This window comes from Amphiprion ocellaris, chromosome 6 (assembly GCF_022539595.1).
Source record: "Amphiprion ocellaris isolate individual 3 ecotype Okinawa chromosome 6, ASM2253959v1, whole genome shotgun sequence".
In the NCBI taxonomy this organism is placed as follows: domain Eukaryota; kingdom Metazoa; phylum Chordata; class Actinopteri; family Pomacentridae; genus Amphiprion; species Amphiprion ocellaris.
Window position 1 is genome coordinate 20100880 of NC_072771.1, and position 26332 is coordinate 20127211.

The 26332-nt window shown below is 40.7% G+C and overlaps 1 protein-coding gene across 10 annotated transcripts; it reads left to right on the forward strand.

Moving 5' to 3' along the window:
* Positions 1-2153: 2153 nt before the first annotated feature.
* LOC111579805 (AP2-associated protein kinase 1-like) lies at positions 2154-25726 on the forward strand. 10 transcript variants are annotated; one of them, XM_035955843.2, is made up of 21 exons: positions 2154-2950; positions 6333-6451; positions 7054-7162; positions 7784-7926; positions 8062-8183; positions 8268-8349; positions 8475-8607; positions 8735-8838; positions 9232-9311; positions 9402-9565; positions 10713-10903; positions 11596-11790; positions 12394-12581; positions 12888-13081; positions 13167-13235; positions 15435-15539; positions 15780-15881; positions 17295-17435; positions 17756-17845; positions 18406-18505; positions 23056-23179. In XM_035955843.2, the coding sequence occupies exons 1-20, from the start codon at positions 2791-2793 to the stop codon at positions 18498-18500; spliced, it is 2586 nt and encodes an 861-aa protein (XP_035811736.2). In that variant the 5' UTR covers positions 2154-2790; the 3' UTR covers positions 18501-18505; positions 23056-23179. The 10 variants fall into 10 exon arrangements, with proteins under 10 accessions (XP_035811736.2, XP_035811726.2, XP_035811727.2 ...); XM_035955833.2 differs by lacking the exon at positions 18406-18505 and having other exon boundaries at positions 2155-2950; positions 23056-25726; XM_035955834.2 differs by lacking the exon at positions 18406-18505 and having other exon boundaries at positions 2155-2950; positions 11596-11784; positions 23056-25726.
* Positions 25727-26332: the final 606 nt, after the last annotated feature.

The window sequence follows — 26332 nt, forward strand, 5'->3', positions numbered from 1 at the left end:
TCATGGGACCACACAAAAGGAGAACAAAAAATGTTTACCTTTAGCTTTTGGGTCAGCAGAGACCTAGTGTATTGTCGATGATCACAGAGGAAAGAATGCAGCAGAGCTTTTTCATTTATCACCAGAGTACTAACAATCCAGCAGCATAATGGCTCAATTATTGTAGCAAAATGGTCACCACATGTTTAAAAGTGTGGCTGCATTGATTCCAAGGCATTAGCTCTGCTTGAGTGAAGGTGCTGTGTTTTGTAAACAAATAATCATGCAAACTTATTTTGTCCAAGAGAGATATGAGAGTTTAAGATGAATCAACTTGGCATGCTTCTTGAAATATTCCCTAATGCTTTAAGTATGTAAACCGTTTAACGTGTTAATGATGAACATGAGTTCTTGGTGTTTGGATCTGTGCTGCAAAGATTTCAGGTGGCACTAACAGTCAGGGATTTTGTAAAGAAAGTGGCTCCTGTTTAAAAGTTTAGTTCCAAGCCTAATTTGACTCCCTTGAAATTATCACACACAGATGAATATGTCTCTTTATCTTAGATAAGGAATGAATTCTGTATGATCCTTGAATCAAGCTTTATAATGTTGGTGAAAAGGTGGAATAAAAAACGAGGTCCGGTAAACCAGATGTAATTTGTGATGAAACAGTGACACCTGCAGGAGAAATTTTCACACTACCAAATATGCAGCAACCTGTGGTTAATTTCTATCCATCCATTATCTGTACACCACATAATCCTCATTAGGGTCATGGAAGGGCTGGAGTCTATCTCAGCTGACTTGGGGCAAAGGCAGGGGACACCCTGGACAGGTCACCAGTCTATCACATGACCACATATAGAGACAAACAATAACTCACACTCACACCTATGGACAATTTAGAATTACAAATTGACCTCAACATGTTTTTGGACTGTGGGAGGAAGCTGGAGAAAACCCAGATGTACACAGGGAGAACATGCAAACTCCATGCAGATCCAGTCCGTCCCAGACCAGGACATAAACCAGGGATCTTCTAGCCTCAAGGCACCAGTGCGAACCAAAACACCACTGTGACGATGCAATGACACATTCTAGAGAGGTGAAGCTGCAGATAAAGTTGAAGATTCCTAACGATACCAGCAAGTTTGACCTCATGTGGGAAATAAAAGGAAATCTTTGAGGTTTAGATTGGATGGCAGGAACTGATGTTTGTCAGCAAATCTTGGGACAGACAATTAAGTACAAAAAACCCCAAAAAGCAGGCAGGTGTAATTTTATTTCCCTGCTGCAAATGGGTTGATATCAGCCCACTGACGTCACAAGTGGTAATTGTTTTATTATGTGTTGTTTGTTTTTTATCTGCTATCCCTTTCTCTCTTACCTTCACCCATGGCCTCAACAGATATCAGTCCTCCCTGAGTCTGGTTCTTTGGGATAAATATCATTTTTTTCCTCCCACTGTTGCCAAATGTTTGTTCAAAGCGGATCTAAGGGAATCTGTGGATTAGTTGGTTTTCTCTGTAATTTAGAAAGATCTTTATCTTACTCTGAAGTGTCTCGAGATGACATGTGTAGTGAATTGGTGCTATATAAATAATATCTAATTAAACTGAACTGATTTTAATTCATGATGCTATAATAAGAAAATGATGGCAAACAATTTATGGTACTATATACTCTCTGTAACCATCACAGACCACCACAAACAATGAAGTTTAGCAGGACTTCTATGACAATTCTTGTCATTTGCATAAATACAATTCTTGATAGTATTCTTTTTAAACTGAAATGGCAATGTTGACCTTTTTGTATTACTTTATGCATTAAACAACCCAAAATATGAGATCTGTGTCTCAAAAACTCATTGAAGCTCATTGCAAATGTTCTGAAGCTGTCAGATGTCTATTTTACCAGAACAGTACTGCATTGTTCAGTGTTCAAATGCATAAACAGTCTTAGTAAAGTTATTCCACAGCTAAAATATGCTCATGCTATACCTGAGACTATGGCTGATCCCTGCAGCACTGAACCACTCGGGATACTTTGCTTTTTGTAGTGGGGAGCAGAGCCAAGGGAGCACCAGACATCAGGGACATGAGTAGACTAACAGGAAGTCATTGTTGATTTGGCCAATCACATCCAGAGCAGTCCAGCAGGACACAATCCACAGAGAGACTCTCCCCCACTAGCATCCACTCTGCCTGTAGCTGCGTTAGCTCTGTCATTAAGTTAACCTGGTTGAGCAGCGCTTTTGTATGCTGCTGGACGCACAAAAACAGTGGAGAGCTGTCATTTTTACTCTTATACTGACGAGTAGAGCAGCAAGTGAACTAAGCAACCTTTCGAGTGGAAGATACCGGTGGAGATGTGTAATAAGCTGCACTGGACAGCAAGGACCTACCTGGCTGCCAGTCCATCGACTGACAGCTGTCACCTCGCTGCTTAGCTAACTAGCTAGGTGAGCTAACGGCTAACAAGTGTTTATTCGGGCTCGCAGCCCGGCTAGTTCAGCCAGCCAGTGCGGGTCTCGGTTTAGAGAGGAAAGCGGTGACTTCTCAGCAGTATTTGACTCCGCCTGCTGTTCAAACCATGAGTTAGCCGAGCAGCGTCTGGCAGCAGTGTTTGTAATATTTTCAGGTCCAGCTAGTTTAGCTAGCTTTTAGCTTGAAGCTAGCTAGCTCAGTCAGTTATTGAAAAACTGCTGAAGCGTTAACACCTCAGCGAGCAGCGGCTGATTGAATCCGACCACGACCGCTGTTGCGACACGGATACATTGTGGACTTGGCTGGATAACATCTGGGGGAAATGAAGAAATTTTTTGACTCTCGTCGGGAGTTCGTGGGCTCCGGGCCTGGTTCTGGAGCCGGTGGAGGAGGCGCTGGTTCTGGCGGCGGTGGCAGCTTCATCGGACGGGTCTTCAGCATCGGACGATATCAAGTGACCGTCGAGGAAATCGTCGCCGAAGGTGAACTACGTGGCTTTCCCGTACTTGGATTATACACATGTCACACACACACTTTCAACGTAATTAACAATATCAACTGCTCCAGATTGTTGTGAGGGTGCACAGGAGGTAACATGAGTTGGCCTGTTTTTGTTTTACTTTTGGTCCAGGAGGAGTAACATTAGCAGCATGATAATATGTTGTCACCTTTATTGTGCGTTATGAGGACCTGCAGTGGTCATGCTGTAACAGATACAGTATCAGCTGTGACCAGGTAGCTCTCTAGATGCTCATACCTGCAAGGTTTACTTGTGGTCTGGGCTTTTTTCTATATATTGATCCTTGTAGTGGAACAATTAAGATGAGGCCGGAAATTAAAACTTAGAAGAAGGTGTGTTATGAAGTTGTGAGATTGATGTTAGCATCACTTTACCTGAGAGCTGGGAGGAACATGGTATAACTGGATTTACTACTGTTGCAAAAGGCTAGAGTCATGCTGAGTCATCTGTACTGATATTTACCAAGGGAGTGAGAAATCTAAAATGTAACTTTCAGAAGTTTGGATGAAGAGATTCATGTTGGTTGGACTCCATGTGGGCCCACAACTTTTACCATATCAGAACAGTTTTATCAGCCATAGATTAAACCCAGATCATTGTGTCCAATGTTGAGGAATGGTTTGTTAGAAATTGGTTGTATTTTTAATGTAGCCTTTATCAGAACAAAGTTAAACAGCCTTTGTGGAACGGTAGCACATTTCACATGGTCATTTGTCTTAGCAATGAGAGTCTGCCATGCTCTGTTAGCCAAGAGGACCTGTTACTAAATAATAGATGAAAAAAGACTGATTAATTTATCAGTACTATAGATGGGCTCCATCTGTTCGGACACACTCTGGCTTTAAGAATGAGCTACACATCTAACTTCAGACCTGCCCTGCACTGAGATATGTGGAAACCAAAGTGAAATTTGCTCTTTCGTGTGAGGCAAAGTTAACGTGGTTTTCTTATCAGTTCTGGAAAAACTTTAGCCTTGATGCAGGCATGAACTCATTCAGATTGGTACCTGTTTAGCCTCATATGCAGGGTTTTGTCTGGACATTGGAAAAAAAAAGTGAGTGTCTGTCCACTGGCTATTTTATTTGGTTATGGCGTTTTTCCCGTTATCTACTCCCTTTGTTTGCATTTTTAAACTCGGCTAAACTCGGAACACATCTTTCCCACTGTGCTGACAAAAGCAGACAAGGGGATGATGTACTTTCAGTAGCTTAAAACTTAGAGGTACATATTTTGAAACGTGTCATTTTTGTAGCTTTTATTTTAGACATTTACGTCTAAGGTAGATCTAGTCTGTGATTTGTTTTCCACGAGTTGCCTGAGGATTTTCCAGCTTTCTGCCTTTACTATCAGTGGTGTCTGCTTTCTTGTGTCGATATAGAGTTACCACTTGTAACATTAGTGTCCACAGTTCTTACTGTGACAAGAATGTGTCATCCCCTCGTTTGTAAACTAAAATCATATAGTTTTCTATGGAAAAACCTGTTCCAAACTTACAGTTCGTGCTAATTTTGTCTTTCCCGCTATCATCGCAGTGTCGTGTACATGTTTGTAAACAGAATAATAGTTCTAAGGATGTGTATTTGTTTAAAGCCCAGAGGATGGTAGTTATGTAAGTTCCATTTTACTGATGGCAAATTGTGAGTGAATGCTGTAACCACTCACTGTGCTTTTCATCGCTGTGCCTAAAGGTGTGCTTGTGTGCATTTGCTTGAGCATGTGCGCACGTGTCAGAGTGGTATGAACCTGACAGTCAGTTACGTCAAGAGACAGTGGCTATTTGTAGCTGTACTTACAGCTATTTGGTCACACTCACCACTGAGATCACAGACCACTGCTTTATGTTGCTTAAGAAGGCTGTTAATCCCTCTAATTTCTCACAGGCATCTCAGATTAGGCTGTGCGAGACAGCAGTGGCTCAGCTGTCTTTATTCTGATGGACCACACACATACACAAGGCTACTCTCTGATCTGTGTTTTGATTCAGTCTAGGTCCCAGTTAGTTCTGTGTGCCTTAACAGAACTTCATATTCCAAGCAAGCAATTGCTTTTCTGTGTCATAACAACACCAATTACTCAGCCAAGTGCACTGCCAGTTCCTTTTCTTTTTGGCTGCGGCTGTTGGAAGTTTTTGCACCTCACTGTGAAATTCCCATTCATTGACTTCATGATGTCAGCAGTAAGCTGTGATGCATTATGATGCATGGTGACTTATTGTATTTAGTTGACCATTTAGGCAAGAGAATTCTTTTTTAAAAAATGCTGCTGTTGCTCTCTACCCCATTCATTTTTTAACTGTACAACTCACAGTTATGTAGAACCAACTGTGCTAATCAAATGTCAAGCATCACATGGAGCCGTCCTTGGTTTAGAGATGACGGCTGGATGAGTCATCCCAGTGCATGATAACAGTTAACAGGAGAGCTACATTTAATACAAAATTCAGATCTTTACAGTCAACAGAAAATTTAGAAAACATCGTGACACCTAATGATAGATCATTAAGTGTGGTAAAATCAGAACAATTCATATTACCCAGTTATGTGTTTTTACAGTACAGTTTGTACCGTTTGGAAACAAATGAAATGTGGATTAAGGGTGTAAATGTTGTCTCATTGTGGCTCCAGTGAGGTTTATTTTCTGGATGACTACTGAAAGATTAACAGTTTGTGCTTTTATTTATCTGTGTGGTTGCTTGTGTTTTTGGTTGCTGTGGATATGCACAGCCATCATGCGGTTTTTCTTTTGTGTCAGCATCACTGCGACCGAAGGTGGGATGATGAATTCTCTCACTTCCCCTATCCTGTGTCAGTTTTGTCTTCTTCTTGCATCCTTCCCTACAGCGCAGCTGCTGACTCACACAGTGCTGTTTCAAGCTCTTCTTACCAGCACAAGCCAGCCAACCGTTCTCTTATCACACACAGTCATGCAGTCCTGTCCTTACCTTTTCCTTCACTGTGATAACATGAAATACATGCGTGGTTACATATGTTTCACAACAGCATGTGCTATTATTTCATCATCATTCTCATGAGCTGCCAGGGTAAAGAGATGTCAGATCTGTGACGGTCAGAGCACAGCTGAAGAACCTTTGACTTTAAGATACTTCAAATCATGCTGCTGTCAGAATCACTTTTAACCAGTTTCGAACAGCAATGCAATATCGCTTGTGTAATGTTGTTATGTATGGTGTTACTGCTAAAAGTCCAAAGATGCAGTACACAATAACTAGCATATTTTTTAATACTAATTTGTGTAACAGAATTATTGTTATTTTGCTGGTTTTGTAGTTTTAAAATCATATTTGTTCATTCTCTTTTCTCTTCCTCTATCCTCCTTATTTGCAGGAGGTTTTGCCATAGTGTTTTTGGTGCGGACTCATCAAGGCCTACGCTGTGCACTAAAAAGAATGTATGTCAACAATGAATATGATCTGCAGATCTGCAAACTTGAGATACAGATTATGGTGAGTACGACTGCAGTAACTGACTGCTGAGTGCAGTAAACTGCATTTTTGTTTTTAAATTACCAGGAGGATTTATTTTTTTCCTTATTGTTAACCTGCTTACAGTCTGAATACAACTAGTGTGACATAAGCTGCTGAACTGAGAAACACAGACTTTGAATTGACATTCAGATACTTAGTTTAATTTTCTGAACTTTTTACCTCCATCATTCCTAACCTTGAAACATGCTCAGAGTACATATATTGAAAGATATTTGAAAATACTCTTTGTCCCAGAAATAGTGGTGATGACAGAAGAGAAATCGAGGGTTTGTAATTAATACACGTTTCATATATAAAATTTGGTTCAAAATGTTCCCTTTGCCTTTTCACTGGGGCTTTCACTGTGAGCAAAACTAACCGGTTCCTGCAGCCACACCCTGGGTGGTATGACTGTCGGTGGATGGTTATCATCATTACTTCCAGACCTTTGGAGGATAAAAATAGACTGAATGGATGTATTTTGTAATTTACTAAATCAAATCTCTTAGGACTGTGTAATCAGTAGAAATTGTATCTCTGTTGTTTGTCATTGTTGCTTTTTTCTGTGTTTGTTTATACAGAGGGACCTAGTGGGCAACAAAAACATAGTTGGTTTCCTGGACTCCAGCATAACTGCCGTTGGAGCGGGTGATGTGTGGGAAGTGCTGATCTTAATGGACTTTTGTCGAGGTAAATCAGCCCACCCCTCACAAATTTCTGTCTCTCTTGAATTCAAAGCTCCATTACCATCGGCTCCTCACGGCATCCTGTTGTGTTCAAAGGCAAATAATCCGCTGATGGCGGTCGTGGTCAATAGAACTTATGTTTCAGTCGATGCATAATTGAGTGGTATTACTTTTAGAAAGGTAAAATATTAACATGTAGTTGAAGTAGCTGCAGGCCAGAGTTTGTAAAGTGGAGAGAACAACTCTTGTGAAATTTTGAACACAGAAAATATTGGAGGCATTTTAATACTAAAACACCAATAGTAATGCAGTGCGAAAATAACGCATTGTGAAAATGTTTTTCTTTTAACTCAAAAGATTGTGAAACAAACTGTTAAACAATTTAGCTGAACTTTTCCAGAAGTGCCAGATTGAGTTGGTGCTTTCAAAATCTGAAACACAAAATGATCAATGCACCCTTTTGTATTTGTTGTAGATGTTATTGACACAGGTATTATATACCTGGAAGAGTCAAGACAATTATTAGGTCATTCATGAAAATATAGAGAAGTAGTGATTCAGTAGTGTTAAATTGTTGTTCCCTGACTTCTCATAGAAATTGTATTAACCTAATTGTTTTATGTAGGCGGGCAGGTGGTGAACCTAATGAACCAGCGGTTACAGACAGGCTTCACTGAAGCCGAGGTGTTGCAGATCTTTTGTGACACATGTGAAGCTCTTGCTCGTCTCCACCAGTGCAAGACTCCAATCATACATCGAGATCTCAAGGCGAGGATAATTCATTTCCTAATATGCCCATACTGCTACCTGCAGAAGGCCATACTCATTTTTTTGAAGTTGCAAGTTAACTATTGGGATACTTTATTAGCACTTCTGATGACAAGAATCATCTTCCTCATGTAGGTTGAAAATATCCTCCTGCACGACCGGGGACACTATGTGCTCTGTGATTTTGGAAGTGCCACAAACCGCTTCCAAAACCCTCAGACAGAGGGGGTGGCAATCATAGAGGAGGAAATTAAAAAGTGAGTATTTTTTAGAGCACTTTATACCTTATGTCCCTGAACTACCCAAAAATCAGAAGTTTATTGATCTGCTTTTAACATCAGGTACACAACTCTGTCATACCGTGCTCCAGAGATGGTCAACCTCTATGGTGGAAAAGTCATCACAACAAAGGCAGACATTTGGGTGAGACTTAACTTTTCAGAAACTTTGTTGTTTATTTAACTAAATGTTGACTTCAGGATCAGATTAATTCACTATCAAGGTGACATAAGCATCACTGTGTACTGACATGCTTCTTGTCTCTGTAGGCAATGGGCTGTCTGCTCTATAAGCTGTGCTACTTCACGCTTCCTTTTGGCGAGAGTCAAGTGGCGATCTGTGATGGCAGCTTCACTATCCCAGACAATTCGCGCTACTCCCAGGAAATGCACTGTCTCATTAGTGAGTAACTCTGTTCCTCACTGTCCTACTTACTGCATGTGCATCATGTATATAAACAGTTAGATTTGAATGTGAATTTCCATGTGCCTGACTCAAAATAAACATCCCTTATTTGTGAACATCTCAGGATACATGCTGGAACCTGACCCAGATAAGAGACCAGACATCTACCAAGTATCCTACTTTGCCTTTAAACTGGCTCGACGAGAATGTCCAGTCCCAAATGTAAATGTAAGTCAGCATGGCAAGAGTCGTGTCAGGAATAATATATGAAAGTATGCTTTATGGTTAACATTTACCGGTGGGGTCAGTTGTTTTTTATAGTCACAGATGCACCTGGTTAGCTGTCTTGTGTGTGGTGGTTACAGCTGTCTATTTCCTTTTCAGAAGAACAGTAATCTAGGACATGGTGATATTGGAGTGCAGCTGTGCTTTCTAGCTTTATTTCGTTATGAGCCTCCAAGTATTATTATACCGGGTAATAATGATTTGTTCATGGAAGACGCAAGTCGATACTCTTACATCATTTGATACCTTATTGATGTAAAAAAAAAAAAAAAAAAAAAAAGAGGGCTATTTGTTATGAAAGCGTTTGATAAATATGAAAACTTCTTACTGTTGTAGAATTCTCCCATTCCTGCAAAACTTCCTGAGCCTATCAGAGCCAGTGAAGCGGTGGCCAAAAAGAGTCAAACCAAAGCCAGGTGAGTGGGAAGCTAAGCATCTAAGCATTGTATAGATCATTTGTTAAACCTTGTAATAACTCTGCTTTCCTCTTTTTTTCTTTCCACCAGGCTCACAGACCCAGTTCCTACCACAGAAACCTCAATTGCACCTAGACAACGGCCCAAAGCTGGCCAGGCTCAGCCACAGCCGATATCAGGCATTCTTCCCATCCAGCCAGCTCTCACACCACGCAAGAGGCCCAGTGTGACAACTGGAGCGCCCCAGGCCATAGGTATGAGTAGCTCTGATACCTCTCTGTATCAGGTTTAAGGTCATCAGTGATAGAAACCTGCATTTACTGACTCTGGTAATATTATACTTAATAATACGCTCAAAACGACACACTGTATTGGACTTAATGAACTCCCGTAAGGCTCCATTTTCCCTGTGTTTCAATTAGCCGATTCTTAAATGGCTTTTGATTGTCTTTTTATGAGGCTTTTGTCAGGGCCATCTATTTGTGGTCCGCTTGCCAAGACAGAATAAATGGTGGCTTGACGTCACTTTAATTACAGCAGCATGCTCTCACATTTTTTATGTGTAGTTGCTACTGGCTCATTTGTTGACCCTTAATCAGAGAAGATTTTGCGTCATAAAATGTCAGTTTATGCTGAATAATCAAATAAATGCATTAATTATTAGAATGATTTAGAGTATTTTCTTGTTTTGTATTTTGAGGTAAGGCCCAAAATACTGCATTGTTCAGACATTTCTTTCCCGGAAATTAAGATTGAAAATGTGAGTCGTCTTATATTCAAGGATTTGAGAATTATTTAGTGTAATTATTGTCTTCTGCTGAGCACTGCATTAGACGTTGTTTGCAGCCATATTGCTGCCAGGCTTCTGTTTATAGTAAGTCTGTTAGAGTCTGTCAGCTCTAAAAGTGTTTTCTTATTTCAGCTTAGCTCGGCAAGAGTTTCTGAAAGCTCATGTAGCATGTTTTGCTGCCACAGTGTGAGTGTGCGACTGATTGACAAGATACACAAATGGTTATTTTACATGTTAGAAAGACTTAAATTAATTCTCTTCTCCTAGATTACAGCTATTTCATTTCTTTTCTCAGTGTTTCCTATTCACAAAAAATCATTTTTTCAAAGGCAGATGTTTGTAAAGGGACAGATCATTTGGGAAATTTCTGGAAACCTGCAATTACACAAATACTTGCACAAACACACTTTGTGCAACATGATAAGAGACACACACCTGACATACACCTCAGCGCAGTTCAGAGTGCTTCACAGATGACTGATAAGCTGATAATAAAACAGGACAAGCAGAGAGTAAAGTAAAGATAGCTCAGTCATGCAATAATCTGTACAGTTAATGAAGACATGAAATACCTCCACATTGTCCTCACTCTTCATTTTTCTCGCTTCCAGGCGTTGGTATCGGTGTCCCACCTCCAGCTGCAGCTGCTGTCCAGCCTGCTCAACAGGCTTCTGCTGCACAAGCTGCAGCACAGCCAGCACAGACAGCCAACATGCAGCCACAAGCTACACCTCAGCATCAGCAGCTTCTCATGAAGCAGCAGCAAGCCTCACCCTTCTTAAGCCCACAGAGCAACCAGCAGGTAGGAACCCTGCCACGGCAAGAATGGAAATACTGGTAGCATTCTGTGCCAATGACATTCATGGATGGTTGACAATACTGTGTACATGTTCAGACATTTTCAGGTATAACATTTTGATTTTCAAACCAACAGCATCAGATGTTTCCAGCAAATACTATGTTCATTGATTATTCAGTTTTATGAACTACTTTTGCTAAATTGATATACACTATGCATGCAGTAACTCAGACAGGCTTTAAGCCATGGCCTAGAACGTACAAACACATGCTATGTGATGGTTCGTTTGTTTGACCTTGCAATCTGTTTATCTTTTCAGTTTGATGTTTTCAGTCTAAGTCTTTAATTAATCGTTTGATTTTCCCTAAATGTTAGTGGTACACTTTTTTTTTGCCTAGGCTGGTCTCTTTCTGCTTTAAATTGATTTTTTTTTTTTTTAAACTTAAGGAAGCCTTCAGTTAAGTTCAGCGAAGTTAAAATTCAACGTGAATTCTGCTTATCAGTGATGTGTTTTTAAGTGAAATCTGTGCATGTAAGGTTATCTTCAAAGATTATTCATTATAAGTTTGTGCATCACTCAGACATCTAAATCTAGCTGTCCAAGGGCAATAAATCATAACAAAAAATTACTTCAACTGGGCCAAAGTTTAAAACTGAGCTTTGCTCATGATTGGCTGTGTGGTGTTTCTATGTAGCATCAGCTGGTACAGAACGTCCACCAACAGCAGCCACAACAAACACCGTCTCAAGCATCTGCTCTGCTGCAGTCCAAAGCTAAACCTGTTCCTCCAGTTGTTACCCTGCAGCATCAGCAGCATGTAGCAGCTCCGCATCTTATACCCATCCCTGAGTCTGCAGTCATTGGTCCTGCAGCCAACCCAGAGGTTGCGGTAACATCACACTCTGCTGCTAGCTGCTGCTCTTTGGGTTGGGGCTGATTTTTAGCTTGTTTCTAACGAATAAAACCCAGATTTCTGCTCTTTTCTTCTTCTTGAGAAGTAAAGAAATGGTCTCTATTCCACTCACACGAATGGTCTCAGTGTGTCAGTGCCAATCGTCACTGGTGTTAATGCCATGTAGCAATGCTTCCTATAATGTTGGCTTCATTTGAAAAAATGTCTTTGTTTTTGCATATGTAGATACTGTTTAAATCGTTCAAATTATTACTGTCTTCCTACTATATACATTTTCAGCTAACCAGTAAACTTTGAGGTGTATTAGTGTCTATTAGCCTCCTTATTGATTCACTTTCTTCCCTTTTCCATAACAGTTTTCTGTGTTTTTATACAGTTATGATCTTGGAAGAATCTATGAACTATCTTTTTGATTCGATTCTTTTCCAGTTGATCTTACTTACTCTTATGTTTGGGGTCAAAATTTCTTTCCTTTTCTTAATAAGAGAGAAAATGTTTGTTTCCTTAAACGCATGCTTTCTGTTACCATCAGTTTTTCCTAATCTCCTGTTCTGCATTTTTTTTTTGTTGTTGTTACAGACGGTTGGCAGAGGGATGCACAAAGTTGGATCCTTGACCCCTCCTTCATCGCCAAAGATGGCCCCTAAGAGTGGCCACAGACGCATCCTAAGCGATGTCACCCACAGTGCCCTGTTTGGGGTCCCAGTCAGCAAGTCCACCCAGCTACTACAGGCAGCCGCAGCTGAGGCCAGCCTCAACAAGTCAAAGTGAGCAGAATTAACCCCCTTCAGTGATCCTGTGATGAACTGTCCTTTTATTGCACTGAGTGAAGCTGAAAGGCCAATAGACAGTCCATTCATATGACAGAACCCAGAAGGAGACTAAACAACCCTTTTACATCCCAAAGAATCCAGCTTTAGAAGAATCGCTCGATTCAGTCTTTAAATAACTCCGTTCACTCGCTCCTACTTGTATACATGAGTAGGCCAGTGTCCTCAGACTGAACACCCTTTATCTAATTTCACTGTGTGTGCTCGCACCAATGTTTATGTTTACACATCTTTGTGCCACAGATCAGCCAGCACTACTCCTTCTGGCTCCCCCTGCTCGTCCCAGCAGAGTGTTTATCATCCAGGTGATGCTGATGCTCCGTCAGCACTTACTGCAACCAGCACTCAGCCCGGCTGGAACCCCTTCGGAGACGATAACTTCTCAAAACTAACAGCAGAGGAGCTGCTCAACAAAGATTTTGCCAAGCTAGCGGAGAGTGAGTTCAGCTTGTTCACTGCATACTTAGAAAGCAGCATTGGTAAATAGCTGATTAGCTAATAGCAAATTTTGTTTACGCACAGCTGCTTCGACAGGCGAGAAGGCTACAGACTCCAGTGAAAATCTCATTCCAGGGCTCAATGCTTTCCCAGGTAAGGTTTTGTTTAATTTTTCTCATCTGTGCCGTCTGATTGCTTTCTGTACTCTATCTCTTTGGAAGCTTATCTTTGAGTCACACTGGATACCAGACATCATGTGGAATTTTCTCTCTGTATCTGTGTGACATTTCCATAAAGAGAGAAGTGGAGCTCAAACACTTTGCTGAATTATGTCCTCTTCATGTGTTGCTGTCTTCATTACTTTTTAGAGTTGTCCTAAACGTTAGCTTATGTGCTCTCTATCCCCTAGTCCTACTGGCTTTCTTTATCTGGTGTTCATGCTCCAACATTTCTTCATTTATTCTCTTCCATTTTCACTCACTGTACGTTATCAAGCTGAAAGATCTGCAGACAGCACAAGTGCAGGTTCAGGATTGCTGACTGTCCCGGACTCCTTTAATACCCTCTCACTCTCTGACACCACAGGTAATTTTCTTGTCACATTGTGACAGAACGAGCCATGCCTTTGATTCTCTCAGGCCTCGGGCTCCTGAACAAATATATTCTTTGAACATGTGAGTCACTCTTTTTATTTGCTGAGGTAGTTTGCTAGATATCACACTACCCAGAGGCTGGTTTATGAGTGCCAGTTTTGTGGTTAGGATTTGTACATAGTCCTATCTTGTTGACATAGCAAGCAGCCTCACAGTGGCTTCTTGTCAGCGCCCATGAATAGACTCTATGGCCACAGCTAGATCGCATCTCATTTGCAGATCTGTGCTTTCGCTGTTGCCTAGTAACGTGAAGGACAAATTCTCCTTTGTTAATTGGATTGCCTTGTGGTGAACAAGGCTGCTTACCAGTGCCACTAAGAGCGAGACAAAGTTAAGCATGCTGTCTTGTTAAAATGATGACCCAACCTTTTATGGTTTCCTCAGTTCAGGCTTTAGGCCTTTCGAAAGTATATGCTCTTTAGCCGCGCAGCGTCCTTTCTTTAGTTGCTGTTTAGGGCCTGAACTGAGAGGATAAAAATGTTGAGGCTATTACATAACAAGGGTGTGTGGTTAATCTTCTCTATCCCACATAAGCTGTCTCGTTGACTCTCTCTGTATATCTCTCTTGAAAAGGATGCACAGAAACAAACACAGTCTGTCTTTTGCTGATGGAGCATAAAGTCCCATCTGAGCAACATTTTAGATGAGGGCAACCTTACTGGAATTAACTAAAACAGAGAATTCTGTATGTAGCATTTTTGCACTGCGTATGTTTCACTATCGGGAGAATTACGTTTTTGACATTTAGGATTTGTGAAAAGCTTTTCATCAGTGTTGGCCTCTTTCCTATAGTGCAGGGGGCAAAAGGTCACATCTGCTGTGCCATTTTCTGAGCCAACACATTCCTTGTCTAAGGCCCCCCTCACCCCATTTTGCCCCATAGCAGTTTTCTGTAAGTATGAGCTGCAGTTAAAAGTCAATAATTGGTTGTTTTGTGCATGAGGTATATTTCAGCCCACTCTAATCAGTATATATATATTTCAAATAACAGCGATGCATCATTTTGTGAAAAAAAAAAAAGTTTTTAGATTAACTTTTGTTAAAGCCAGCTTAATAAAGAAATCTCTACTGATTCGCCTGCACTGGCTTAACAATGAGTTCAGAAGGTTGTATACAGTGACTGCGGTGAAGAGCCTCACTGATTGGTGTGTGACTTGACTTAAATTATTAAATGGTAGGTGTGAAATTTTCCCTTTAAAAGGTGTGAAAATGTTCTCAACAGTTCTGGTTTGCCATGAGGCCAGTAAAGTTTCAACATTTTACTGCATGGGACTTCACTTAACTTACTGCTCTTGGAGTGTGGGGCTGTTTTGTGCAGAACTAAATATACTAACAAATCAAGCAATACTGTTTTTATTGTATTATGGTTTCACTGAGGTTGCAAGCAATTGAATTTTTGAGTCATGTGAATGTAAAATTGCTTTAAAATGTTAACACGGCATTGAGTCGTCAACCTGTCATGCTTCTGAACATGTTGCGTCCCTAAAAATGTTGACAACCAACAATTATCTGATAAATATTACTAACCTGTAATTATCCCCATTGATTTTGAAATTGTGCTTATCACTAGAGCTTCATATCTATTTAGTTTTCTGCTCTTTTTTTCTTCTATGCAAAATCCAGTGCCTCATTGCATTTTTCTCTCTGTTGCGATCTATTCATTACTTCTCCATCTTTTTTTTCTCTGGCTCGCTCACAGAGAAGCTGATTGAGGGACTGAAGTCCCCTGAACCTTCTGTGCTGCTTCCTGACCTCTTAACCCTGGCTGACCCCTTCAATACTTCTGCAGTGAGCTCCACCAATGGTACCAGCTCTATTCTTGTCCCCTGCTTTGCCCCAAAAATTCCCCCATCTGCTCTGCATGTGTCTTCCATGCTTTCCTTCTCCTTTTTGTCTCACATGGTCAAGAAATCAGAAAAACCAACTGGGAAAGGAGCAAAGAAGACATTCATCAATTTTATTCCCACTAAAGCAAGATGTTTTCTTTTACGTTACTAACAACTTCTTTGTGTCTATGTTTTTTCCACTCGCTTTTTCTGTGTAGCAAAGGCTGAAGTGTGTGTGGATTCACTGATTCCTGGTTTGGAAGCTCCCCAGGCTCAGCGACATTCAGTCCAGCCAGAGCTCATCCCTGCCAGCATGCCAGGTTAGCATCCTGGATGACCGAATAGGAAACCCTAACATAAATCCTTGCAGTGTTTTTACCCAGGACAGACAAGTATCAGTGTGCTCATAATCTTAGTGATTTGTTGATGTAATCTTGACCTGCACTTTTTATTAATTCATTTTATTGTTACTGACAACAACCAGTGTGCCTGGTCCCACTGTCTTGGCAGAAACACTACAGTGAAAAGCCTTAGGTTTTGTACTCTCAGCTGTTGCTGAGTGGTAAAAGTCCCTAATGGTTTAAATCTACATATTTATTGAGTTCTGTATGTCTTAAAAACTCAGAGGTGTAAAATATAAGCTGTGCGAATATGAAGACTCTTATCTCTGCCATCCGTTCCTCGTACGCCCCTTAGATAACCTCCCAGCTTTAAAAGCAAGTCAGAATTTTCTTCAGTTCTCACACAGGAACTGAGGAACTTAGAGTCAGCCGTGAGCAAAACACACCAAATTTCTGCCGTTAGCTAAACGCTAATTGTCTTTATGCTCTCCCATCATCTGAGGAACTGAAGACCCAGTAGATTACTTTTATTTTGGATGGCACTGTCACCACAACAAAAGGGAAATCCTTAATGTTCGTAATATTACCATTATCCCACAGGTTAGAACTCTGTGGAAATTGTAATGCCAACCAACGTTTGGTATTGGTGTAACCTTTAAGACTGATTTGAAACCAATAAACAAGTACCAGGTGTGGTTTGCAGTGTTTTCATATTACCAGATAAGCTTAGTGCAACCTAAACTCAGCCAATGACAGGCCTTTACATCTGTTTCCTTCTCTCCTGCTCTGTGCTCACATATACTGCAGTTTAATGCAGCAGAATTCCCAATGAAGCTGTTCGCATTTGCATGTTTTTCTGTTTGCAGACAAGAGGACAGCTATGAAATAGTGACTGAAATGCAGCCCGTTAAGAGTACATGTGAACCAGCAGTCACATCATTACCATTTTCAAGCTGCCGCTCAGTAACCATTTAGATACTGCTTTTATAACCGTAACGTTATCTGACAACTCACCATTGACAGAGTTACAAAAGGCAACTGTGCCGTGATTTCTGTGATATTTCCGTGTAAAATGATCAGCTCATTTAGAACAGGGCTGAGACCAGGGGTTATACAGTCATGGTGAAATAAACCATCTTTGTGGTATTTCAAGCTGAAAAATTGGAAAACACATTCTGGGGACATGAGAGAGTGTCATTTATATGCTGAAAAATGTCACAATATGGGACCATTAAAGCATAGCACCTTGTGCTGCTGATAATGGTATAATTGACACATATAATACAGTGAACTATCATACTAACACAATGCATCTTCTTCTGCTCATTATGCTAATGGCCTCTTTTTTGCCGTGACCCCTTGTCCCTCTGGCTTTGCTTCCTCCTATCTCAGACTCTCTCACTGGGGAGGACTCTCTGCTGGGTTGCGATCTGTTATCTCATACTTCTCATGGAAACCAGTCTGTTTCTGCTCCTCCTGGCTCCAGCTCTGGATCTTGTCTGGAGAAGCTGCCACCTGGTCAGAATGCTTCTGGTAAGACCTCCTCCCGTTGCAGCTAGCCTCATGTGTGCTGGGTGTTTTGACCACGGAGTTGCACACTACAGGTCGCACCCAAAACAGGAGGGCCTGTTTAAACAGAGAAAACACTAAATGACGGCCTCAAAAGACCCTTGACTCATTTGTTTAAGAGCCAAAAGCCACGTAAAATTCATGGCTTTTAAATACTGTGACTGCCCTGGCTCCATCTGTTTTTAATCTACTCGCATGCTCCTTTCTTTTTTGCTCTTTTCTTTGGCTGAGTTAACTTCTGCCCCCCTGCCATCGTTACTTCACTTCCTCTTCCTTCACCGCAGACTCTGCTTTCCTCATGTCGTGTGGGGAGAAGGGCAATGACGACGAGTTTGACCCTATTCCCGTGCTCATCTCCAAAAACTCAAATCAAGGTAAGGTTAACAAAATTCCGAGATGAGCACTCACACCTGCTGAAGCCCAGACTGTGAGCCACAAAGACGAATGACTTTACCCCTAGTTCAGTCACCATAGCTCGTTCCTGTGATTGCTGATGTGAGATGTCTTGTATGGGTGTGCTTGTCACATTAAGGCTTTTTATCCCATCAAACTCTCACATTAGTCATCCCTCTCTCCCTTGTTTCTAATGTTGTACAGCCAGTGTTTCTCAGTCTTGCAGGTGTTTGGCTCTTTAAGTTAACCTTGAAAGTCTCCTCATGTTAGAATGGCATTCCCTTACTCCCCCCCTGTAATGATGCAGCTGTATAAAAAAAAATATCCCAGCTCACTCTCTGCTTGTTTCTCTCTCTACCCCTATTCATGCATCTCTCTGCTCTGCCATCATTTTCCCTCATCCTCACCATCTCCTCGCTCTTAATTTCTCCATACGATCCCGGTTAATATGACTTATTCTTTTGCTTGTCTTTCACAATCTCCCTCGGCTCTACCATCTCCATCTCTGTCTCTGTCTCTCTTTCTTTCTGGCACGTTTCAGGTGGTCACTCGCGCAGCAACAGTGGCAGTTCAGAGAGCAGCATCCCCAACTTGGCCCGCTCCCTTCTGCTGGTGGATCAGCTCATCGACCTCTAGAGGGGGTGGGAGAGGTCGAAGGGGCAGTGTGCAATCCTAACGAAGGGATGGGCGGGAGGGTGGCGGGATAGAGATGGGCAAGCAGAGGCACTTAATGTAGCACCTTATGAAGTGAGAGGAGCCAGCATCTATTGGTTCAGTGGAACCTTTCTCTTTATGTGCCTCCTTGGCCTCAACTCCATCTCTAGTTGCCTGATAAGCTGGTTTCATATGTCTCTGCTGGCCGTTGACATTCCCACGCTGATAAAAAAAAAATGTTTTCATCGATGCCTGAGCATATCGTCTGCTTCTGTCCTGGCTACACCATGGTCTCCCTCATGCTTTTCCTCATTCTTGCATTAATATCCCTCATCGAGTGCACGCCCATGGTGATTGACCCTCATTGTATGCACATGTCAAACTGCTTGATCACAGCTGCATTGTGTTCACTTTGTCTACATGTTCAGGGTTGAAGCTATATTTAAACAAGCCACGTTCAGGCATGGTCATGTGTGTCAGGGGTCTGACTAAAGACTGAGGATTGAAAATGTGGACCTCCTGGATAATTTGATGCACTTTGCCTTGAAAGCTTTGAACTAAACTAGTGCAAACAAAGATGCAACATGAAAGAACCGCATTGAACCAGTTTGTAAATCTGCAAAGGAAAAAAATGTCAGCTTTGGACGATCTTTCCAGATTTCTCAAACCGTTATAGTTTACTGTTATTTGAGGAGAACAACACTGCCATATTCAAACATTTAGTTTGGATTTGATTGCAGTGCACACAGTCTGCAGCATCCTGGGAAGTCAAATCTACTCTGTTCTGTGCTACTGTTCTCATATAGATCAGTATCCATGTCTTTAACAGCTGGTCTAGGCTAACTAGGTACATTTTCGGGGTCAGCCAATATATTTTTTTCTAGGGTGAATGCCAGTTATTTGTCATCAAGAAGACAGATAACCAATATCTAGAACCAAAAAATGAAAATCTTGTCAAAATCTAGAATGACACAAACTCCAATGCAAAGCTTTGTTAAAATGACTTTATTTATATTTTACATGTGTTTAAAGAAATCTTTTATTCAACATTTACCCATTATTGTTGATAGGTTCCTACTTGTAATCAATCAGATTGTGCTGTTAGCAGGGCATTGCACAGAGTAACTAAAGATAAAGAGAGGCGGCTACATCAGAGCAACACCAGTGCATCTTTAAATTGATTTATGTAATTGGAAAACGGTTTTCAAAATGCAACAATACCAGTAATTGAATAAATGCTGAATGTCACATCTGATAATTAGTCAACACCTAGTACATTTATTAAGCTTCCGCATAACTGTATATTGTGACCTCTCTCTTGATGTTACGTAGCCAGGGTATATTTATCCTAAAACTACACATATAAATCTGTCAGTACTGATGATGTCTTGAAATCTTTGAAACTGGTCAAGTCAGTGTTAACATTGCTCATTGATTTGGCTCCATTGCCACAGCAAGGCGCCTTCACTGTCAGCATTATGTACAACATTTCGTTTGACCGTTAATGGAGTAGGTGCATTTTATAATCACATCTTTTTATGCTTAGAATCACAAGTCATTTTTTTTGACCTGTTGTCAGGATAAGCACAGCAGAAATAAAAGGGAATGAAATTATTTGACCTGCAGCAATGCCAAAGCTAAAGGAGATTTTGTAATCATGCTATGTTTGCCATGTGTTGCTCTGCTCTCAGGGTCAGTAAAAATGAGCAGATTTTCAGCAGCAGACTGCTGTTATAGACAGGGAGGTACGTTGTACGTTTCATCAAGTTGTTTTCTGTGGGTACTAGCTTTACGTGAAAATGTCTCCCCCTCTCACTGGCATCTTCTCTGTCACCTCTGGCGAGTCCATTCTTACCACATACCTTGAAGTTAGTTGGCCAATTCATTTCAGCCTGAGGAGAAATTCAGAAAGACTCCATTATATGTACATAAAATCACTGTGCATTTATTTCTAATTTTCGCTCTTGTCACCACTGGTAAAAGTAGAACTTTAGTGTGTGATATTTGAAGGCATTTCATCTCTCACAGTTCTGAATACATGTGATTATTATTGATAGTGCTTTAGAATGAATGTATGAAAGAATGTCTTAAATATGTAAAAAAAAAAAAATTCTAAGGATATATAGATAAAAAACATATTTGTGTATGAAGCTGTATTTAAGAGTGCAAAACTGTTGACCCTCTCCTCTGTCCAAAGTCTTTTTATCTTTTCTCTCCATTCATGTCAGTCATTTAGATTGTGCTTTTGTTTTGAATGTTATCAATACATGAAACGAAGTGCTTATGACTTACCTGACTAGATCGTACTCGTAGTGCTCCACTGCAGTTTTTCACATTGTTCTTGTAAGTTACTACATATGACAGGGATAGATTCTGTCAAACAGACAGCAAAACAGAGCTAATGACGGAATTTACTTCCCGATATCTCTGGAGTAACTTTCACCTCTGACAAGTGTTGTCTTTCATTAGATGAAACGATGAGAAAGTCTTACAGCTGTATAAGTTGCATCTTATCATTACAACCAACTGTGTATTACATTTTTAATGTCAATATTCCACCTTTCGTTTTGCATTTTCTCTCTTGCCAAGGAGGGTCCAATGCATAGTCAGAAGTTTCTCAAGGTCCATATCACCTCAGATATGTACATACAAACAGAAAATTGTAAATGATCCCCTGATATGCCATCACTGGTACAGACTGTGTGCTTAAAGTTCTGGGTATAAATCGTTTTCTTCCCCCTTGTATGACATATTGGCTACTATAATAATTGGCATGCGTAAATGGCACAATCCTTTTTTTCCCTCTCCATCGGATGTTGTTCAGTTAAGTCATTTGCATTTTTGTGGCTAATCTATGCAATCCTACAATAACGCTTCATGTTCTTATCAGACACTACAGTGCTGTATCCTGTAGAGTTTTAGCCTTGGCCGTAGAGTTTTAATTGTGTTGCTGTGTGAAACTAATGTACTTAATGTGCTGGTTGGGTTGAAATGGTGACAGATAAAATGATTACTTTGATTATATCAAAAATGTTGGACTGGAATTGGCAAAAGACGGTTACATGTCAAAGAAGGATCATTATCGAGTGTACTTCTATTTTTATGAATCAAGGGTTCCAAAAGAGGGACACAGTAGAGGGACAATAAAACTCATTAATGTGAATGTAAATTAAGTCTGTTTGGGTCATATTTTTAAAACAAATTTTATTCTGAAGATGAAAGGAGACACCTGACTTTATTTAGAGTTGGAAGATTCTGCTACTTTTTGTTGTTTCAATTAACAGATGGGTCATTTTCTCTTTATGAAAGCTAATTGGATCAAAAATACTCTAAGCTTCACGTCCACAGTACTAAACCATTATGTAGTGTGTGCTTTGCACTATATACATCACTTACTACAGACATTTCTCTGCCTGACAACTGACAATGTTTCCCTTGAGTACTTTCTGAGCTTTTATTCTGAAATTTAAAGATTTAATGGAAACACATCAGTATTTTAGGTTTTCATCTTTGTTCCTTTTTCTTGTCACTCCTCCACATTAGTTTTTATATTGATGTTATAACTAGTCTAACTACTGTTGTGGTTGCAGACCAGAAACATGGGTTTGGAGCATTGAGGCCTTGAACTGTTTTCCTGTTTATTGGTTAGTACATAGACTGCGAGCCGAATAGTGAGAAATAAATAGCACAGTTATACGAGCGGCCTCCCTGTGTGCTGTTTTGATAGTCAGTTCCAACCAACAAGGTCATCTGTAGTTAATTTTTCAGTTGAATTAACTGTGGCTCAAATCACGTGGAATGGTGTGGTAAATGGGCTGTGGACAGTTTAAAATAGACAAATGATGAGGGGAAATCACCCAAGAGGTAAAACAGGGCAAAAAAACTGGTGTTTTCCTTTAATGGCTGCAACTAACATCTCCGCAAGAGCTGCCAGTTAACAGCTGCTGCCAACACTGCCGAGGTAAGACTGATCTGTCTCCGCTCATCTGTGCAAACCTGTCTGTCCCTAACTGTCTTCACTTTTGCTGAGAAAGCTCGTTCTCCTTGTTTCCACAGACCTACTGACTCCCCCTAAACCTCCTCCACCTCAACTCAATCAGTTCTAACTAAAAGCAAAAACTGCTGTCACTGTTTCCCCTTAACACGAGGCACCATTTGTGAAGGTTGAGTTGAGGATACTGCAGCTGTGCTCAAACTAATTTGTGGAAACAAGGTTATTTGTTGTTGTATGGTAGAGCAGGTAGTCCTGTCTGTCTTATGTGACCTGTTCAGAGTAGAATTTGCCTGTATGTGTTGTCGTAGTCTTGTGCTGGTTCCTCACTATTGGGTCATTCTTGCTGATCAGTGGTTTACAGATTCTAGAGGTGATCCATTGGTCATCCAGTATGTCAGGTGTGATGCTGAGAGTTGACGGTCTGGTAGATGTCTGGGCAGCTGGACCTAACATGTTAAAGATTATTTTTACTGATAATATTTGCACTGTAACGTTTTTGTTCACCTCTAATATGTTTTTCTCTGGCTCTGCTCTCTTTAACAGATGCGCAAGGGGAGAGTAATGGCTACTCTGTTCTTGAGGGACAAGAGACTGAAGTTCTAGAAGGAATTCCTCAGAAAAACGAGGACTGTGTGCACTCCAGCGATGAAGACGAGGAGAAAGAAGCCCATAAGGAGGAGCAGCAGGATGAGGGAGCCGTTGAGAGTGACGTAGCCGCCCATGACTGCAGTGGCTCCAGACCTCTGCTGATGGACTCTGACGATGAAGAAGAACACGGACCTCAGTTAGCTCTCCAGTCGTCACTGCTCTCCAGCACAGTTCCAACACAACCATCGTCTACCTTCCATCAGCCTGCTTCAAGCACCTTCACTCAGAATCATTCCTCACATGTACACGACCCGGAAAAGGGGACGGATGTCTCTGCAGATGTCTTCTCCAAAGCCCCCTTTCGGATCGCGCAAGAAGACGCAGGCGATGTGTTTGCCAACGCTCCGTTTCCACGTGCCCACCTTGTAGCACAGCAGCAGCTCGATGTATTCTCTCAGGCTCCCTTTGGAAAAAGAAAGGAGGCCGCAGGAGTGCAACCGAAGACCTCATACCCCCATGCAGCTGGTGCTCATGCCGTAACCTCTGATCAAGCTGTGTTGGTACAAGTTGCCCAACAACCGTTCCGCCCTCAAGCTCTGGCCAAATATTCCCGACACTTTGAGGGACCTGCGCCCCAGCAGCCGGTAGCAGCTCACAGAGTGGTGTCTAATGTGAGCAGGCAAGCCGCTGTGGCATCAGTCCCCGTTGGGCCTCTTCACTCATGGACCTCAGAAGTGGGCACTGTGGATCCCTTCATCTCTGCACCCTTTCACCTCAAGGCCCCACAAGAAAAACCCTGAAAGCACACTCAAGAGGTCGGGGCAGTGGGGATTAACGCCACTGAATTATGCAAACTGTAACAGGCATACTGCATGCTGTCACCAGCGCTGCAGCTGGACTGCAGGCCCGCATGGATCTCCTCCTTAACTGGCTCCAATTAGATCTGATAGTGCAAGATCAGCTTTACTAAACTGACATCATTCCCACACTCCTCGTCACTTTATATTTTTCTGGTGATATCCTTCCAAGTTTTGATTTGTCCTTAAACCTTCTAGTATACATCTACACAAAGACAATATGGTGGTCAAGCATTTGATTGTTTCCTTGCCTACCTCAGTTACCTTTTGTGTCGGCGCTGAAACACCACACAGTGAGAGAGTTCATAGATTGTCTGCAGCTTTGGCAGTTTTATTTCCTGTACATTTGAGCTCAACTGTGAAACTATGATCTGAAAACGCCTCATTCCTCCGTTGTATTAGTTCTCAGACAGGACAAATTCAGCTTGAATCACAAGTTTATAACTTCACAGAAGCTTGAAGGAGGGAAAGACACTGTGTAGCACTAATACTGAGTAAAACAGTCTTATGTGTAATCACATCAAAGAAGAAATGTGCAAACTGCTTTACAGTAACACCCTCAGAGTCAACAGTTTTGGGTGTTTTGGTCTAAGAAGCAGATGCTGGATAATGTTGCATAGACATTTCAAGGGTGATATTTGTGAAATGTATGTTTTTTTCTTTCGATCCAAATTGTTTGCATATTTGTCATGTGTATTATGTTTGTTGTCGCTGTCCTGTCTCATGAAAATGGAATATCAGCGTTTGTTCCATGTAATGTACGAACCATATATACATGTTAGGCGTAGAAAATTAATTATAGTAGCTCCTATGTTATGTAAATGTAAAATATTCACTTTTCTTTTTACCTCCTTACTGTACAAGCTGAAATCTCAGAAGCCTTACACTCTTCCAGTGCTCCCTCCTACCACATCAAACAGCATATATCACTTTTGCCTTTTGTGCCCTCCTGAAGAAAACTGCTGCATTTTCATCATTTAATTGCACTCGCATTCAGCGCCAAATACTTGTGCTGTCTGCACTAATCATGCAAGACTTTCATTCAGCACCGTAATGCATCTCTATTGTAGACTCCTCTATGAAATCCAAATGTGTACCAATTGTGACACCCACAGTTATGAATAACTGAAGCTAGACTGCAACTTTAAAAATGCTTTCCTGCAGTCACACATATATCTACAGCACTAATGCTTAGCAGTTCCAGTCAGGGATTGTAATAATAGTATTGTGTAAGTGAGGTCTTGAATGGTGTCTGATTGAGGACATTCCTTTTGAATTTATTTCCATCACCATTTGGAAATATTTTATTGTCTTTGTACTTTGTGAAAATCATGGAACACTTTTTGGTTCCCATCACGGCACTTTTAAGAAAGGGGATCCAAACCTGTTTCAACCCAAAGTTTAAATTATGTATTCCTCTGTTGTAATGTCAAATCTAGTGTTCTTTTCTTCTTGAAGTGTACAATCTAATTTTTTTCTTTCTTTTTTTTTTTTTTTTTTTATAAATGTTCACTTTTCGCACCCAAGTTGTATACATGAAGATTGCACATAGTCACTGACACAGAGTCAGGGTTCTCTAAGAATGTGTTTTGTCTGTAACACAGCTGTACAATTATTTTTGACCGGTGTTGTGTAGGAAACCTTTGGAGGAACAGCAGATGACACTGTTGGACATGAAAGCACTCAGAATACTTGTTATGCTGCACAGCCTGCCTTTGAAAACTATGTTGTAAGTCATGAAAAAAAACATTAAATGAATGTAAATCAAATTTTGCTTGCAGTTATTTTTATTATATAACTAAGTACATTTAATTACTATTTTAGATCAGTCTTGAGGCATTTATGGTTAAAATATTTTCCACTAAATCTCATAATTTGTATTTTTTTTATAATGTACATTTATTCTGATTTAGATTTTATACACAAGACAAATCAAAATCACTTCAAGTAACTACAGCTTTCTGACACTGCAGATATATTAATGCAATTAACAATATTACTACAGTGTTATAATTAGCTTTAACACACACTGACGAACCATTTTGCTTACTTGTGAGAAACGCTAGGAAACAGTGGTAGAAGTATTCAGATCCTTTGATTATATGCCTCATTGCGGGATTGGAACGGCCTTACTGTAACTATGACAACAAGTGAACACTACGTCAGCTGTGTGCTGACGATCACATAACTTAAAATCGACCATTGCAGACTTATCTCAACTTCAATCATACAGTGACTGAGCAGCCTTGGCAGAGTACTGCGGTCTTTGAATGCTTTTCTTGTTTTAAATGGAAAAAGAATAATAATGATAATAATGAATTATATTCTGGTAAGATAATATTTTTATAGTAATAAAAAAATAAAACTGACCGTTT

Coding starts and splice junctions, on each gene's coding strand:
- LOC111579805 (XM_035955833.2), top strand. CDS start 2,791: ATGAAGAAATTTTTTGACTCTCGTCGGGAGTTCGTGGGCTCCGGGCCT. Junction 2,951..6,332: donor CGAGGAAATCGTCGCCGAAG/GTGAACTACGTG, acceptor CCTTATTTGCAG/GAGGTTTTGCCATAGTGTTT. Junction 15,882..17,294: donor CATCCCTGCCAGCATGCCAG/GTTAGCATCCTG, acceptor CTCCTATCTCAG/ACTCTCTCACTGGGGAGGAC.